Source organism: Dermacentor albipictus, chromosome 3 (genome assembly GCF_038994185.2).
Source record: "Dermacentor albipictus isolate Rhodes 1998 colony chromosome 3, USDA_Dalb.pri_finalv2, whole genome shotgun sequence".
NCBI lineage: Eukaryota > Metazoa > Arthropoda > Arachnida > Ixodida > Ixodidae > Dermacentor > Dermacentor albipictus.
Genome location: NC_091823.1, coordinates 158,941,689 through 158,955,292, shown reverse-complemented (window position 1 = coordinate 158,955,292; position 13,604 = coordinate 158,941,689). Strand labels below are relative to the sequence as shown.

Sequence of the window (13,604 nt, the reverse complement as noted above, 5' to 3'; positions counted from 1 at the left end):
TGATTTTGAGAAAAACGCATTTTTGTGTTTGCACCTTCATTCCAACTGTTCAACATACACCAGCAGAGTACAGAAACTTTCTGGCTTTTTTAGTGTCTTCCCCAAAGCCTTTCTTCATGTTTACGTAAACGTAAACATGAAGTAAACGTAATTACGTAACACTGAAAATATGACGGAAAACAACATGTAAACAAACCCTCGCGTCTGGCACGTTTAAATACCAGGCGGCGGGCTTTTTGGCGCCATTTTTAAATGGCTTAGAGCGCTCCTACGCGCTCGCCGCTGCACTGTTTTGCTCCCCACAGTGTGTATTATTTTTTATTGATGAAATCAAAAAATCTGTTTTTTTGGTCGATTTGCCCTACTTGCCCCCTTAACGCCTCTGCCCATCCATCAAAACGCCTAGCTTGCATGCGATTAGCGGAATACCAGACATGCCCAGCACTGCGACAGGATGCTCGCAACACATGCTGCTTGGATAGCTATCACAGGGGATCGATGGCCAGGCAGCTCCAAGACAACCGGAAATAAATGACACGTCACATCATGATGCAGATCCAGTGAAGGCGAAGCTTAGACCCGATCACTTAGGGAACAAGTTGAGAGAAAGCATGGCCAGGAAAAAGGGTAACTTGGGTCACATCATGATGCAGATCCAGTGAAGGCGAAGCTTAGACCCGATCACTTAGGGAACAAGTTGAGAAAAAGCATGGCCAGGAAAAAGGGTAACTTGGGTTACATCATGATGCAGATCCAGTGAAGGCGAAGCTTAGACCCGATCACTTAGGGAACAAGTTGAGAAAAAGCATGGCCAGGAAAAAGGGTAACTTGGGTTACATCATGATGCAGATCCAGTGAAGGCGAAGCTTAGACCCGATCACTTAGGGAACAAGTTGAGAAAAAGCATGGCCAGGAAAAAGGGTAACTTGGGTCACATCATGATGCAGATTCAGTGAAGGCGAAGCTTAGACCCGATCACTTAGGGAACAAGTTGAGAAAAAGCATGGCCAGGAAAAAGGGTAACTTGGGTCACATCATGATGCAGATCCAGTGAAGGCGAAGCTTAGACCCGATCACTTAGGGAACAAGTTGAGAAAAAGCATGGCCAGGAAAAAGGGTAACTTGTAATAGTCTGTAGCGCTCTTAACCCTTTGACGGTCAATGACGTAAATACACGGCGCCACGAACAAGTCCGAAAATGGTTGATGCCGTATATTTACGGTGCCGTCTGTACGTCTGAAAAGCGCACCAATTTCGTAACTTTTTCTTTTCTGTAATATGCTGCCACTATGTGGGGATACAGGGAATTTTTATCGCGCACGTCCCCCTCGGTTTTCGTTGCACGGTTTGTTTTAGCGCTAGTTTACTCCAGCACGTCTACATACTACCACTTGCGCATTGGCGTGCGCGCGGTCGGGCGTCCGTTTGTATTTTGTTTCGCAGGTGGTTTCGGCTTTTTGCACTTGCGAAACTGATGGCTATCTCGTTCCTAATCGCTCAAAGGGCGACCGCTTGTTTCTCGCTTGTTTAGTGCTCACAGGGGTGCACATATAGGAAGGATGCAGCAGTGCATGCGTTTCCATTTCATTTCTTTTTTCTTTAAGACTCGCAAAAATTAATTGCCCTAGCAGGTTGGCAATAAGATGAAGATTAGCGGAAGTTTGTCACACGTGTTGCTTTTTTTTATGGGCACACAACCAAACGGTTTTCTTGAGTGCACGCACCTACGCAGTTCGATTACGCTATGGACGTACGTATTAGTGCAAGAGCAGGAACATTTGAGGCTTGCGAAATATTCTCGTGTGCGGATTTTCAAAGCCTTGAACTATGGCATAAAAATGCATCAAATTTTTTATTCTGATACGTTTATTTCCTTTTTTATTGTTATTCATGAATGAAGAGTACATATACACCAATGCAAAATATTTTTTTCTCACTTTACGGTCACCCTAGAAAAATTACAGTAATTTTTTTTTCAAAATAAGTCCCCAAGAAGAATCGGAATATGCGATAAAAGAAATTGAGCCTGGGCAGTCGCATATGGAAAAAAACATCAACCCTCAAAGGGTTAATATGAGACGATTAACTTGAATTGTGGCACTAATGTTTTGCTATAGCTATACCCTACGCGTCTACAAAATTTGTCCTAACTGTTTCAGGGACCCCTTAATGACGCGTACTGCAGAAGTTGAGCCTTTTTGCTTCAACTAATACGTTAGGCCCACAGCGCATGCACTGCCTCTCCACGAAAGAGTGGTAAATTGCTGAACGAGCATGTTTTAACATACTATGTACGACATGTGGCCTATGTGGCCATTATGTGGCCAATGTATGACAGCATTAGCAGTTTGTCATGTAAGTTTCATACATCAAGAATTAGATGTTTAATTGCGACATGGAGTTGGGTGACTTCTTTGACTGCTATCTATTACGAGTTGTTATCAGTAGCAACCATCAAGCAGTTTCACACAGCACTAAGTGCACAGTAAGGGCAAGTCTTCTACACAAGCCTCTTGGTGCCTATAACGCTCTGAGCTTTCTTTCTTAGGCCCAATTAAGTTTGTCGGTGCCAAGGAGGCAACAAACTGCAGAAGCAGCACACAATGTCCAACAAGCATAGTGAGATGTAACAATGAGCCCCCAACCGTAGGCAGGACACCTACGCTGAAACTCAAGTTCAATGACAATTTTCGAGCCAAAACAATCCCGCACTACTTTATAGTTGACACTAAAAAACGTCAACTTGAAGTCCAAAATCTACCAATTCTACCAACACGACGTCTGCCCGAGACTAGCGTAACAATCCGCTAGTGCTGAGGTTGTGAGTGTGCCAACTTCGAGGCAGCTTCAGTGGAGTACAGTTGAATCTCAATTTAGCAACACAGATACGATGAGCTATACACTATAACGAAGCACATCTACAATTTCCAAATTGTTTTTCGCCAACATCAATGTGTCTGCTCATAAAGAACATAGGATACAACAAAGGTATTTTTGTACTGAATGCAACTTCTTTGTCAAGGGGCTCGACTGTAATACAGTTGAATCTCGATAATTCGAACTCGAAGGGGCCCAAAAATTTGTTTGAATTAAAAAAAGGAACTGTTTTTGAAGTATTCGTGCACCATAGCACAATGCACGAAAAGTGCGAGTCGTGAAATATTGCGGCGTGCAAGCACACGGCGAGCAAGGACCATGAAACTGCCCACGATGGCCAAAGCTTGGTTCCCAATAACGGTAGAAAACAAACTTCAAGGAGCATGCTAAGCTGGCGCCGGGCCAGCAGCGCTGGCGTGGAGGTGAGTGCACACGGAGACTGTCAAAGATGAAGGAGTTACCAGGGAGTTGAGGGGGAGGACGAGGGGAGCGTACTTGCAAGGAAAGGCAGGAGGGAAGCGGATCTGCTTTACCGCCAGCTTGCTGGATGACACTAATTACCTCTGCCAACTACTGCCACCAAAGCAGCGAAGTTGCCGAGGCGCTGCTGAGAACATTGTCGGAGCGCGGTATGTTCGAATTAGCATTAGCAAATGCTTGCAAATTGAATTACCGGACGTTTTCGCCTATTAGAATACACATCATTTTGACGGGACCACAGCGCCAGTTCAAATAAACCATAAGTTTGGATTAAGCACATTTGAATTAACGAGTTTCTACTGTAGCTTGCCTCCCTACAACCAGCTTCTGCTGTGGTTCCACCACCCCAGCATGAAATGTGCCCTACCTGGCCCTTGTAGTTGGTGGGAATACCGCCCATGTTGTAGTGGACAGTGGGCAGCACAGGGATGGGCTCACGCGTGACGTCTACGCCAGCAAAGATCATGGCCGTCTCCGAGATGCCCGGTAGCCGCGTTGCCAGCTGTTCGGGAGGCAGGTGGTGCAGCTGCAGGTACACGTGGTCCTTCTCCGGCCCACAGCCCCTGCACATACACATGGGCCAGTCCGTCTACACTTCAGCCAATGAACTACAGCAGCTGGCATCGTGCTTGTACGATGCTCAGTGCATTGCAGCGCTATCTGGTGCCAATGCCAGGGATATATGTTCATTGAGCTGTTGCCAGATGACATTGCGGAAACTTTTGGAAAATACCGTATAAAGAGGTGCCCATTATAAGACTAACAGGGGACACAGGTGTACAGAGGAGCGAGTGTGGCTCAGATAGAGCATTGCAGCAGCAAGTTGCCGAGGGCCGGCTTAACGTTGAACTGTGAACGTTGAACGTTGAACTCTTGTAAAGTTGTATTGTATTCATGCTAATTTCAGAGTTAAGCTACCATGGCTAAATGAATAGTGTCTTTTCATTACTTTGCATCCGTGGTACCACCGTACCTAGCAATCTTGATTCCTGCAGACTCAATACTACAGCAGGCTTTCTAATCAGAGCCAGTATTCACAAAACTTGAGTGCCATCCACATCTGCAGCAACAGCTGTCCTATCACACCGATGGATACCACGAGTGCCAGCCACCCAAACGCAAGCCAATGAGGAGTTGCTCTTACATAAGAAAAGTTCTATAAAAATTAAACAGGAACCTTGGCTTAGAATTATAGCACGTTAAAACTGGTGACTACATAATTGCTGTCGATGTCTGCGGTGCAAAAGGTCAGGAAAGGAAAGAAGTTTTTCTTCTTTCCCTTCCTAACCTTTGTCGCCACAAGCATAGGCAGCTGTGCCCAACATTGTACTCTACCAGATTAAATTCTGCAAGGCACTGCAGTGTCATGCAGTAGTGTAGAAGTCAGAACACAATTTGCACAAGACTTAAACGAATGGTTGTTGCATCTTTAGAAAAGCAGCATGTGCAAGAACAAACATCGGCTCATGGATTCTCTCAAACCATAACGCACAGTGCTGAAGATAAAAGCAGCAAGATTTTAGTTTCAAGTCCTGATAGGTATGAAAACAGCACCTTTTAGATTCCAAGGTATGCAACCAGGGTTTGTAATATTTTCAACAATGTAGTGCACAATTCACTGTCGCATTATGCATGCAGTGGATGCACTTGACAAACATGGAAGTAAGCAAGGATGTTCTACCAGGACTTGAAAATGCAGTGATCAAGAAGGGCCTGCACTCAGCTGCTGCTCCACGTAGGAAAATCCAGCAGATCGTTTCCATTGGAACATTTTTGCAGAGATCAAGCCCAACTCTTCTAGCCATACATGGAGCAGCTGTGAAAGTGGGTGCAGGGAAGTCAACTCCAAATTGGTGCAAGGTACAAACATGCCCTTCCTCATGTCCGGTGCCCTGTTGGGAATCGCAAGGTCTACCAACAGAACAGAGGCTTGCACCCACAAAGGTGCTGTGCCTGGTGTTAATTCTCTCTGAAGCCGAAGATGATGTGTGCACCTGCTACCCTAAGTCCTACTCATTAGAGGTGAATGCAGGTGGAGATCCCTTAATTTATTGTGACACTGCCCTCTGGCCACCGTGAACATATGTAGCATCGGCCCAGGGAGCCTTGCTCCTGAACCCAGGTGCTCCTGCATCAGGGTCGGTGTAAATGACTGGCCATTTTCAATCTCGTCGTCATTGCTGCTGCTGTCGTCGCCTCCATCGCACAACACCGCCGTCCGCTACCAAAACGATCTCTTCACAGAACGAGCCACCACTTTCTGCACTCAGGAACTCCATAAAAGCACGACCTGTATCATTGTCAGTAGCAACATGCTCACAGAGTGGGAGCACATCGAAACTGCTTTGCATGAAACCATTTTCATGCAGGCCCGCCCAACCGCTCGTTCATACTACAGTAAAACCTCATTAAACCGCACCTGCTTAAACAGTAGTTTCGTTTTAAAAGTAGTAAAGTCAAATCCCTGACTCAGCAGCCATTAAACACCATGTGTTTTGTACCCGCATAAACCATACCAGCTTATTGCGTACGTATCGCTTAACACGTAGTGTTTCCACTTTTCGTCAAGCAAACCCAGTGGTGCTTTGTCTCTATCGGGTGGCCCGGAAGAACAAGCCTCAGAGATCTGAACAACAACCTCCAAGCGCCCTGTGCGTTTGCGCGTGAAGCCACATCAATATCAACATCATTTCGGCGCCGTCCCAGAGAGCATTGTGGCGTCGTGTAAGCAAGGACTCGTGTCATGCCGAAGCTCAGATAAAAAAGACGCCAGGTGCTCAGCATAGAAGAGAAATTAGACATCGTTCGTGCTGTCGAACATGACCTGAAGAAGTCGGCGCTGGCACGCAACATGGGTCTACTGTTGACTACGGTGTGTGGAATTTGGAATGTGAAGAAGTTGCTCAGCAGCACTGCTGCGACTGCGAAGAGATGTCGGCTGCGACGTTCCACTTTTCGCCATCATTAACTCTGTTGTTGCCGAAGTGCCGACAAGCGACCGTGATGAGGACGACACGGAAAGCGACAGCACGGGCGATTCAGGCCTGACAGTGGCAGAAGCTGCGCGTTAAGTCAGCCTCATGAATGCAATCGTCGTGACGAGAACAGCACCCCGCAATGAAAAGGTGCCCTGCGACTTCTGCAACGCTACCACACCTGCGCAGGGAGAATATGCAACACTAACGAGGAATCTGCAATACGAGTGTTTGCCGAAAGAGGGCGCTGGTTGAAAAGCTGGCTTGCAGCTTCAGTAAGTTTGAGGCTGCTGTCGTCGTTGCTAGGCCTCTTGAACACACACCTCTCGAATTGCGCACCACATGACAAGAGCATAATGCTGAAGAGAAGCCACATCGTGTTCCATATAAAGTCCAAGGGCAATGAGATCCTGTCACACCCTGCGCCACATGTGCTTTAGGTGCGAGTGAAAGTGTGCGAGTGTAAAACAACAAACATGGTGGCTTCACGAGGGCCGCCTCCCTGTGCGAGCTAAGGGAAAGAGGGGGAGGAGAGCGAGCTCACAGTCAAGCGTGCGCAGGTGGGCGGAGGGGGGGGGGAGGCAGAGGGGGGGGTAAGTTGGTGCCCATCTCGATTTCTGGCACGTGTCTCGGCTGTGGCTGCGTGTGGCTGTAAGCACGCCTGAACGCATATGCAGCCACGCACCCTGCTTTAGAGGTAGTCTGCGGCATGTACAAAGAGTGGGCGTGCCGAGACAGCATGGCACCATGCAAACTTTCTTCCCCTGCATTTAGTATTGGAGGTTGTGTAATCTAGAGTTTCAGTGACCCGTTGGAGCGCAAGGCAGACGAAACATTCGCTCCCAGCTGCCGGTGCTTTTCCCGATGGCGTCGTCCCAGTACGGGTGACGCTATCAACCGCGAGGTGGAGTGCACACGAAAGCCCGGCTGGCTTCGCTTAACTCGTACCGCCGATATGAAGATATCGTTGACGCATGTGGCATGAAGCCGTCTCATTTGTCGATGACTCCCAAATTTATCAAAATGAATTGTTTTCTCATTCAAATTTCCTCTTCTCTATTGCCCCCTAAATTCGGAAAATAGTGCAGCCCCTTTCCGTACAAGAAAAATCGATCAGCAACCGTACTTATTTGCACAAAACGTCGAATTTCAATACAAGAAGAAGAAGAAGAAGAAGAAACTTCATTAAAGAACAATCCGGCAGTGTTTTGTGATGGCCTCAGGTGGCGGCTCGAAGTACTTGGACTTGGGCGGCATCTTTGGCTTGCCGGACGGCCCAGAGCTGGTCTGCCAGCTCTGGGATGCCGACGGAGAAGGTCCCCAGCGGCTCCCACATCTGGGGCGGCGTCGGGAACGAAATTGTTATATAACAAAGCAAACTGCCGATTTTTACTGACTTTGTCACATTGAGGTTTAACTGCATGTTTTTTTTTTTTCCTCATACCCCTAATGCACAGGTTGGTACTATTAAGTCAACTCATTGTTATGACCGACGTATGGTTATATGCGGTATCATTATATGTGGACTGCACTGTAACTGGTAAAATGTATAATCCAAAGTAACAAAAGATTTGACAGATTCAACAGTAGTCGACATCTATGTAATGTGAAGCGTTAGGCAAATCGTTGCAGCACGAGACGTCAACAAGCATTGAGCTGGTAAGGCTTAGGGCCCAAGACTCGTTTTGTTGTTTTCCCATTGCGTAGTGTTTCTTATGGCGACAGGAAACCTAAACTAATAAAGCTAGTGGGTGACACCAGATGCTGCTGTTGCGAAACGTGACGCTCACACAGCGCCACCTGCAGCAGGGAACGGCGGTGCGTTTGGGTTATTGCCTACTAAAAGCGTGCAGTATGCTTCCAGTGGCACTACACCCACGTTCTGTAAAATAAATTGGTGAAGATGCTCATCCGCCGTGCAATGACCCGGGAGGGGCTTTGCTGGTACTGGAATAAAGAACTGAGTGCGCACCGGCATTTTCACATGAGATGGGCAAGCAGGTATCGCAGTGAAGCTGCCGTGGCAAGCAACTACTGTTCTCAGTTGTGCGTGCCTCACACACTACCTTGTTTACACAGGATCTAGCAGTCGGAAAACGTATCGTACGATCACAGTTTGGCAATGTACCAAACGTTGGTGCCAAAAGACAGTGTTTTCCGGGAAAGCATGAACCGGTAAAATGTCACGTGGTGGTGACATTGAAGAACACAGTAGCAATACTGCAAAAGACAAAACTAACTTTTATTGGGCGAACCTGTGGCCACAAAAACAGGCTACACTTATAGCGCAACGATAGCGGCGAATACAGTCGGCAGTCGGCGAAAATCTGATCAGCGGGTCAAGCGCGTCAGCTTGTATACATCAATCATCGAACGTTCCAGACTAATCGCTGGGACCCGCATGTCTTCCACCAAGTTCTACACTATTCGTGTCGCGCATACATGCAATCAGATTACACAAGGTTCGGTGATAGACAGCGGATAGAACCATCGATAACATTCCAGAAACTTCCTATACATGCAGGCGCGTCCTGCGCTGCGTGATAACATTTGTTATGTGGTGAAACGTGGTCACCCAAGAAAGATAAACATGTACACGTGTCAGTATGCGCAACTCTACTGGGACATGTTTTCTGTTCTTGATCATGAATGCTGGGGCCAGGAAGTTGCACGTAACGACACATATCAACAAAGTTGTACTGTACATTGCATTACATATACCACATTTATTCAAATCTAGATCAATAATTTTTTTTTCTTTTTTTCAAATAATCATATACCAAACTTTAGGGTCGGCTTAGATTTGAGGATATGAAAAAATTCGCCAGGTTGTAATTGAAAATGATAAATATGGTGTATTGCTAGAGCTATCTAGAAAAGTCAGTATTGCAGCCACTACGAGCCATGCCAGTAGCCAACTGAAGTAAATGAGTGACGTTGCCATTTTGACCTGTCGTATCGGCATGCGGTGTGGCATTATGGTAATGGCACCAAGCAGCTGATGAAGTTGTGCTAGCCGCAGAGGCACCGTCAAATGTTCAAGCCGGACGGGACTTCGGCATCGATGAGAAAAATGTCCGCCATTGGAGGGGGCAACGGGAGACGCTTTTCGCATGTGCCGCAACTTGGAATTGACAGCAATAAGGAAAATGAGCATGCGTTAACAGATACGAGCTGCTGCAAGCGTTAACAGGTATGGCTCATTCGACGCGAACGAGCCGTACCACACTGTCTGCGCATGTGTAGGTGCGCGGATGTGAGTTTGCGCGCATCCGCAAGCGTACAAGGCTAGCAGCAATGATAACCTAGAGTGAGCTCAGCTTGTTCGTATTAGGTAAATGCTATTTTCATTTTGTGAATGGTGTCCTTAATTTTTTATTTGCCTTACATTTGAGGTAAGTTTCTTTATTTTTTCTGGCTTCAGACATTTGGGGGTCGGATTAGAATTGGGGCCAGCCTAGATTCGAGTAAATGTGGTATGCCCGAATTTTTAGCCCCACACCTCAAAGAATAAAGACTGTAAAAAATTTTGCTGACCTGCCCTCTCGAATCTCGATGGTCATGGCCCGCGAGACCACATCCCGTGAGGCCAGGTCCTTGGCAATCGGTGCATACCGCTCCATGAAGCGCTCTCCTTCGCTGTTGACGACGTAGCCACCTTCACCACGACAGCCTGTACAATACAAAAGAGGCAAACACCACCGTCATAACGTTCCCTCGTTGCAATGAGCTTATTTGATCAAATATGCAAGTAATGCGAGTGACTTCTTTCACCAACCTACCTGTTAATTAACTGCTTTAAGCTAATGGCACAGAGCAATCTGTCCGTCCCCTTCTCGCATTGCGGGAACAATTGCACATACCAATATATTACATTTAAACCTCGATATAACCAAGTCGGTAAAATCGGCAATTTACTTAATTATATTGAAATTCTGTTTTTATGAAAATAAGTATAGTCGGTGAATTTTTTTTTTTTTGCATAGTAGGAGCCGCAAGATTTACTGGATTATCTGGCAATCAGGAAAAAGCAAAAACAAATTTTAGTAAGAAAATCATTTTGTTGAATTTGAGAGTCGGCAACAGAACATACATTTTCATGCCGGGTCACAACTAGTTCATGCGTCAAGTGTTGCGCGACTAGTTTGCTGACCACTTGGCTGCATTCATATGCGAGGATGGCGGATTGACAAGGAAAGAGGGAGGAGGGCATGGCTAGAACTTCTTTTGACCTTCTCAATTTCAAAATATTTGACAGGTGGCAAATCACGCCCAACCTGACCAGGGTGTCTACCAAGTTGACATTTCAAAATTCCCTGAGTTTTCCAGGTTTTCCCTGAGTGCCATTGCAAATTTCCCTGAGTGATGCAGAACTATGTTTTATATCAACACAGGCTGAAACCATATCGCCTGATGCTGTCACTCTCTAGTAAGCACATGAAAAAAAAGCAACTTAATCCCATTTGAATACTAAGGAGCAGTGTTGATGTTATTCAAAAAGAGAATAGAAGGCAGGGGTTAGTAAAATGCACAGCAAATAAAGTGTCTTCGAAAACAATTGCAAATAGGGTCGGACATTATCAAATACGAATAAAAAGGAGATGTATACAAAGGCAAATATTTTCTAATATGAGCTATTTCTATCAACTGATAGCAACCTCAGTGGGATGAGGCCTGAACTCTGTCACAATTGAGATTCTCTCTCAAGAGCTCGTAAGTCAACCTCAACAGTCCTGACATACTCTCAGCCCGCGCACGACGCCCGAGTGTTGTGTTGCACTGCTTCAAAGAGTGTATTTTGGTTTGGATGAGGGACACCTGCATCTCGGCATCAGCCAAAACTTTATTTTTTGAGCTCAAGCTCTTTCAAAACGGCGGCAACAAGCTTCCTTTCTCGTTTATTCCTCAATGCGTAGGTCACTTCTGTTCTTGTCCGCCTTCCGCCACTCGTTCGCCCCAAGGACCATTTGAAGCATCTTGATCAGTTGCACAGTCCACGACCGATTTTTCGAGCTCCCTAGGGGCCGCAAAAACGTCCGAAAAATCGGCCAGTTGGAAAAAAATAAATGCGTGTTATTTACCGCCCTTAGGGGCTCAAACCGCCACAGGCACGTTCGAAAACGCTCTGAAGGCCTGTCGGTACACGTATTAGGCATACCTGTGCTCGTACTGTGACAGGAAATGCCGGGTGCCCGCGTGCATAATTAAGATATACATACTGTATTCCGTGGCAATAGCCCCTTCCCACGCTTGTTATGCTTCACTGCAATACTTTTTCATAAGCTTTACCGAGTAACATTTCTGTACAGAGGCGAAGCTGACTTTCATGAACCGGCATTATGCAACGCACCGTGTTTTCCAGGTTTCTAAGCCAATCGCGAGGACCACAAAGGTGGAGTCCGTGCCATTGCTGACAGCAGTGAATTCTTTCAATAAAAAGTTCGGCACCCACTGGCAAGAAGCTTCATAGCGAACGTCGAAGCAGCTAGGCCTAGCGTTGCCGCAGTGGTGGCAACGGGTGCCAGCGGATCTGCGTGCGAGAGTGCCGGTTCGAGGCAGCGAAGTAATCAAGACGGCAGCGGTGGTGCCTTTGATTAATGCCGTTTCGGACCTGCGGTCGCGGCAAAAGGTCCGGAAAATCGGACGGCAAAGAGTTCTTGCGTCGGAAATTTCACACGTTCTGATACGTTGACACTATGGGGTACGAGGTGGCGCCGCGAAGCCGTCCAAATTATTGGGAATCCGGAAAGTCGCTCGTTGACTGTACACTGGCAACTCCTCCTGCCAACGACAGGGCGTCAAAGACGATTCATTACGATTCCTGTCTGCTACTCGAGCCAGCATTACCGCGACTTTCGACCCTTTCAATAAAATTGCCGCTAATTTTCCCTGATAGAGGCCCAAATTCCCTGAGTTTTCCCTGACTTTTTCCAGACTACGCGAAATCCCTGAGAATTCCCGGTTTTCCCGGATGGTAGACACCCTGCTGACAATGATAAGACGCCTGCACTACCGTCGGCGCTGACCATGGTTGACCCGCAGCACCAATGATAGCTACACACAAAGCAGTGATTGAGTCACGTGATGAGCTGTCCGCGCTTTTGTCTGTTGCACAGATTGGACTGACATAAAGATTGGAAAGCCCTTCTGTATTTTGAAGGAAAACTGGAAAGCAAAACTCTATGGAATAAAAGATTCCCATAATACACAGGTTCACTATTTAACTGAGAGCCTGATTGGTATTCAGTAAAACATAGCATCACTAATTGTTTAGCTTCAAAGGTAAAAAAAGATCCCTTCATTCTATTCAACTCACATTCTATTAATAAAAAAGTACTTTCGAGATCTTAATACCAGGACTGAGCTGTAATCAGTGCTGGTATACTACTGCATTTTCTTGCATAATGATCACATTTGCGTAATGATCGCACCCGTGAATTTTGTCATCAGGATTAAATTTTTTTTCTTTCCCGTGTAATGATCACACCCCGAACTTGCTGCAGCGATATGTTGTGTACCAAGTCTAGCTAATGATGATTGCGCTTACCATCTGTTGAATGCTATACGAACGACTCTTCCAGGACATACCAAGCAGTCTGCAAGCATCGAATATTCTTAAGCAGATGCCCCCATATCATTCATAACTTTCTGCACTTCGATGAAAAAAAACAAAGCTGCAACCAAACTTGCCTTGGCTTTATTATGTGTAGGCTTTATAATGGCTGTAGTCAGCAAAAACAAAAAAGGCGCCTTTTGATTCTTCTCGTCTGCAATCATGGGCATGCAACAAATGGCGAGTGGCAATGATAGTAGCCACCTTTACACTGATAAATTAGAAATGTACCCTATTCATGCACTGACACTTGTAACACAGCTAAGATATTCACCCACCCTAAGTGGAAATGTGCAGTATTAGGACAGTAGGGAAGACAAATGCCGCAGTTTCCGCAACATGCCCGCCATGTGTTTCTATGTCACTGGCAGCTACGTGTGCCCATTTCTGTTTCTGTCCCCTCAAAGCAGACATGGCTATGTTATTGCCACAAACTTGCCAATACTAACAATATTATTCATTACTGATGCGAAAGAAGCTGTTTCAATGCATGTAATGTACTCGTAAGAAAAAAAAATTGCGCTTAGCGCGTTCGGTGTGCTCTACCGGCCGCCATTTTTGTTTTGGTGTCCCGCACTGTTACAGCCAGTGGCAGCCATTTGTTTGTTGACCTGTTGTCATCCCACAGCAAATGCGGGATGAAAAAAAACGTTCTTTTC

At 46.2% G+C, this 13,604-nt stretch overlaps 1 protein-coding gene across 1 annotated transcript in view; it reads right to left on the bottom strand.

Moving 5' to 3' along the window:
• SdhA (succinate dehydrogenase, subunit A (flavoprotein)) overlaps positions 1–13,604 on the bottom strand; it is a 62,689-nt gene that overhangs the window by 30,106 nt on the left and 18,979 nt on the right. The window contains exons 9-10 of the mRNA XM_065440534.1: positions 9,870–10,005; positions 3,725–3,920 (exon numbers count right to left, since the gene is read on the bottom strand). Of these exons, the coding sequence (XP_065296606.1) occupies positions 3,725–3,920; positions 9,870–10,005 (332 nt within the window). The remainder of the gene's footprint in view (positions 1–3,724; positions 3,921–9,869; positions 10,006–13,604) is intronic.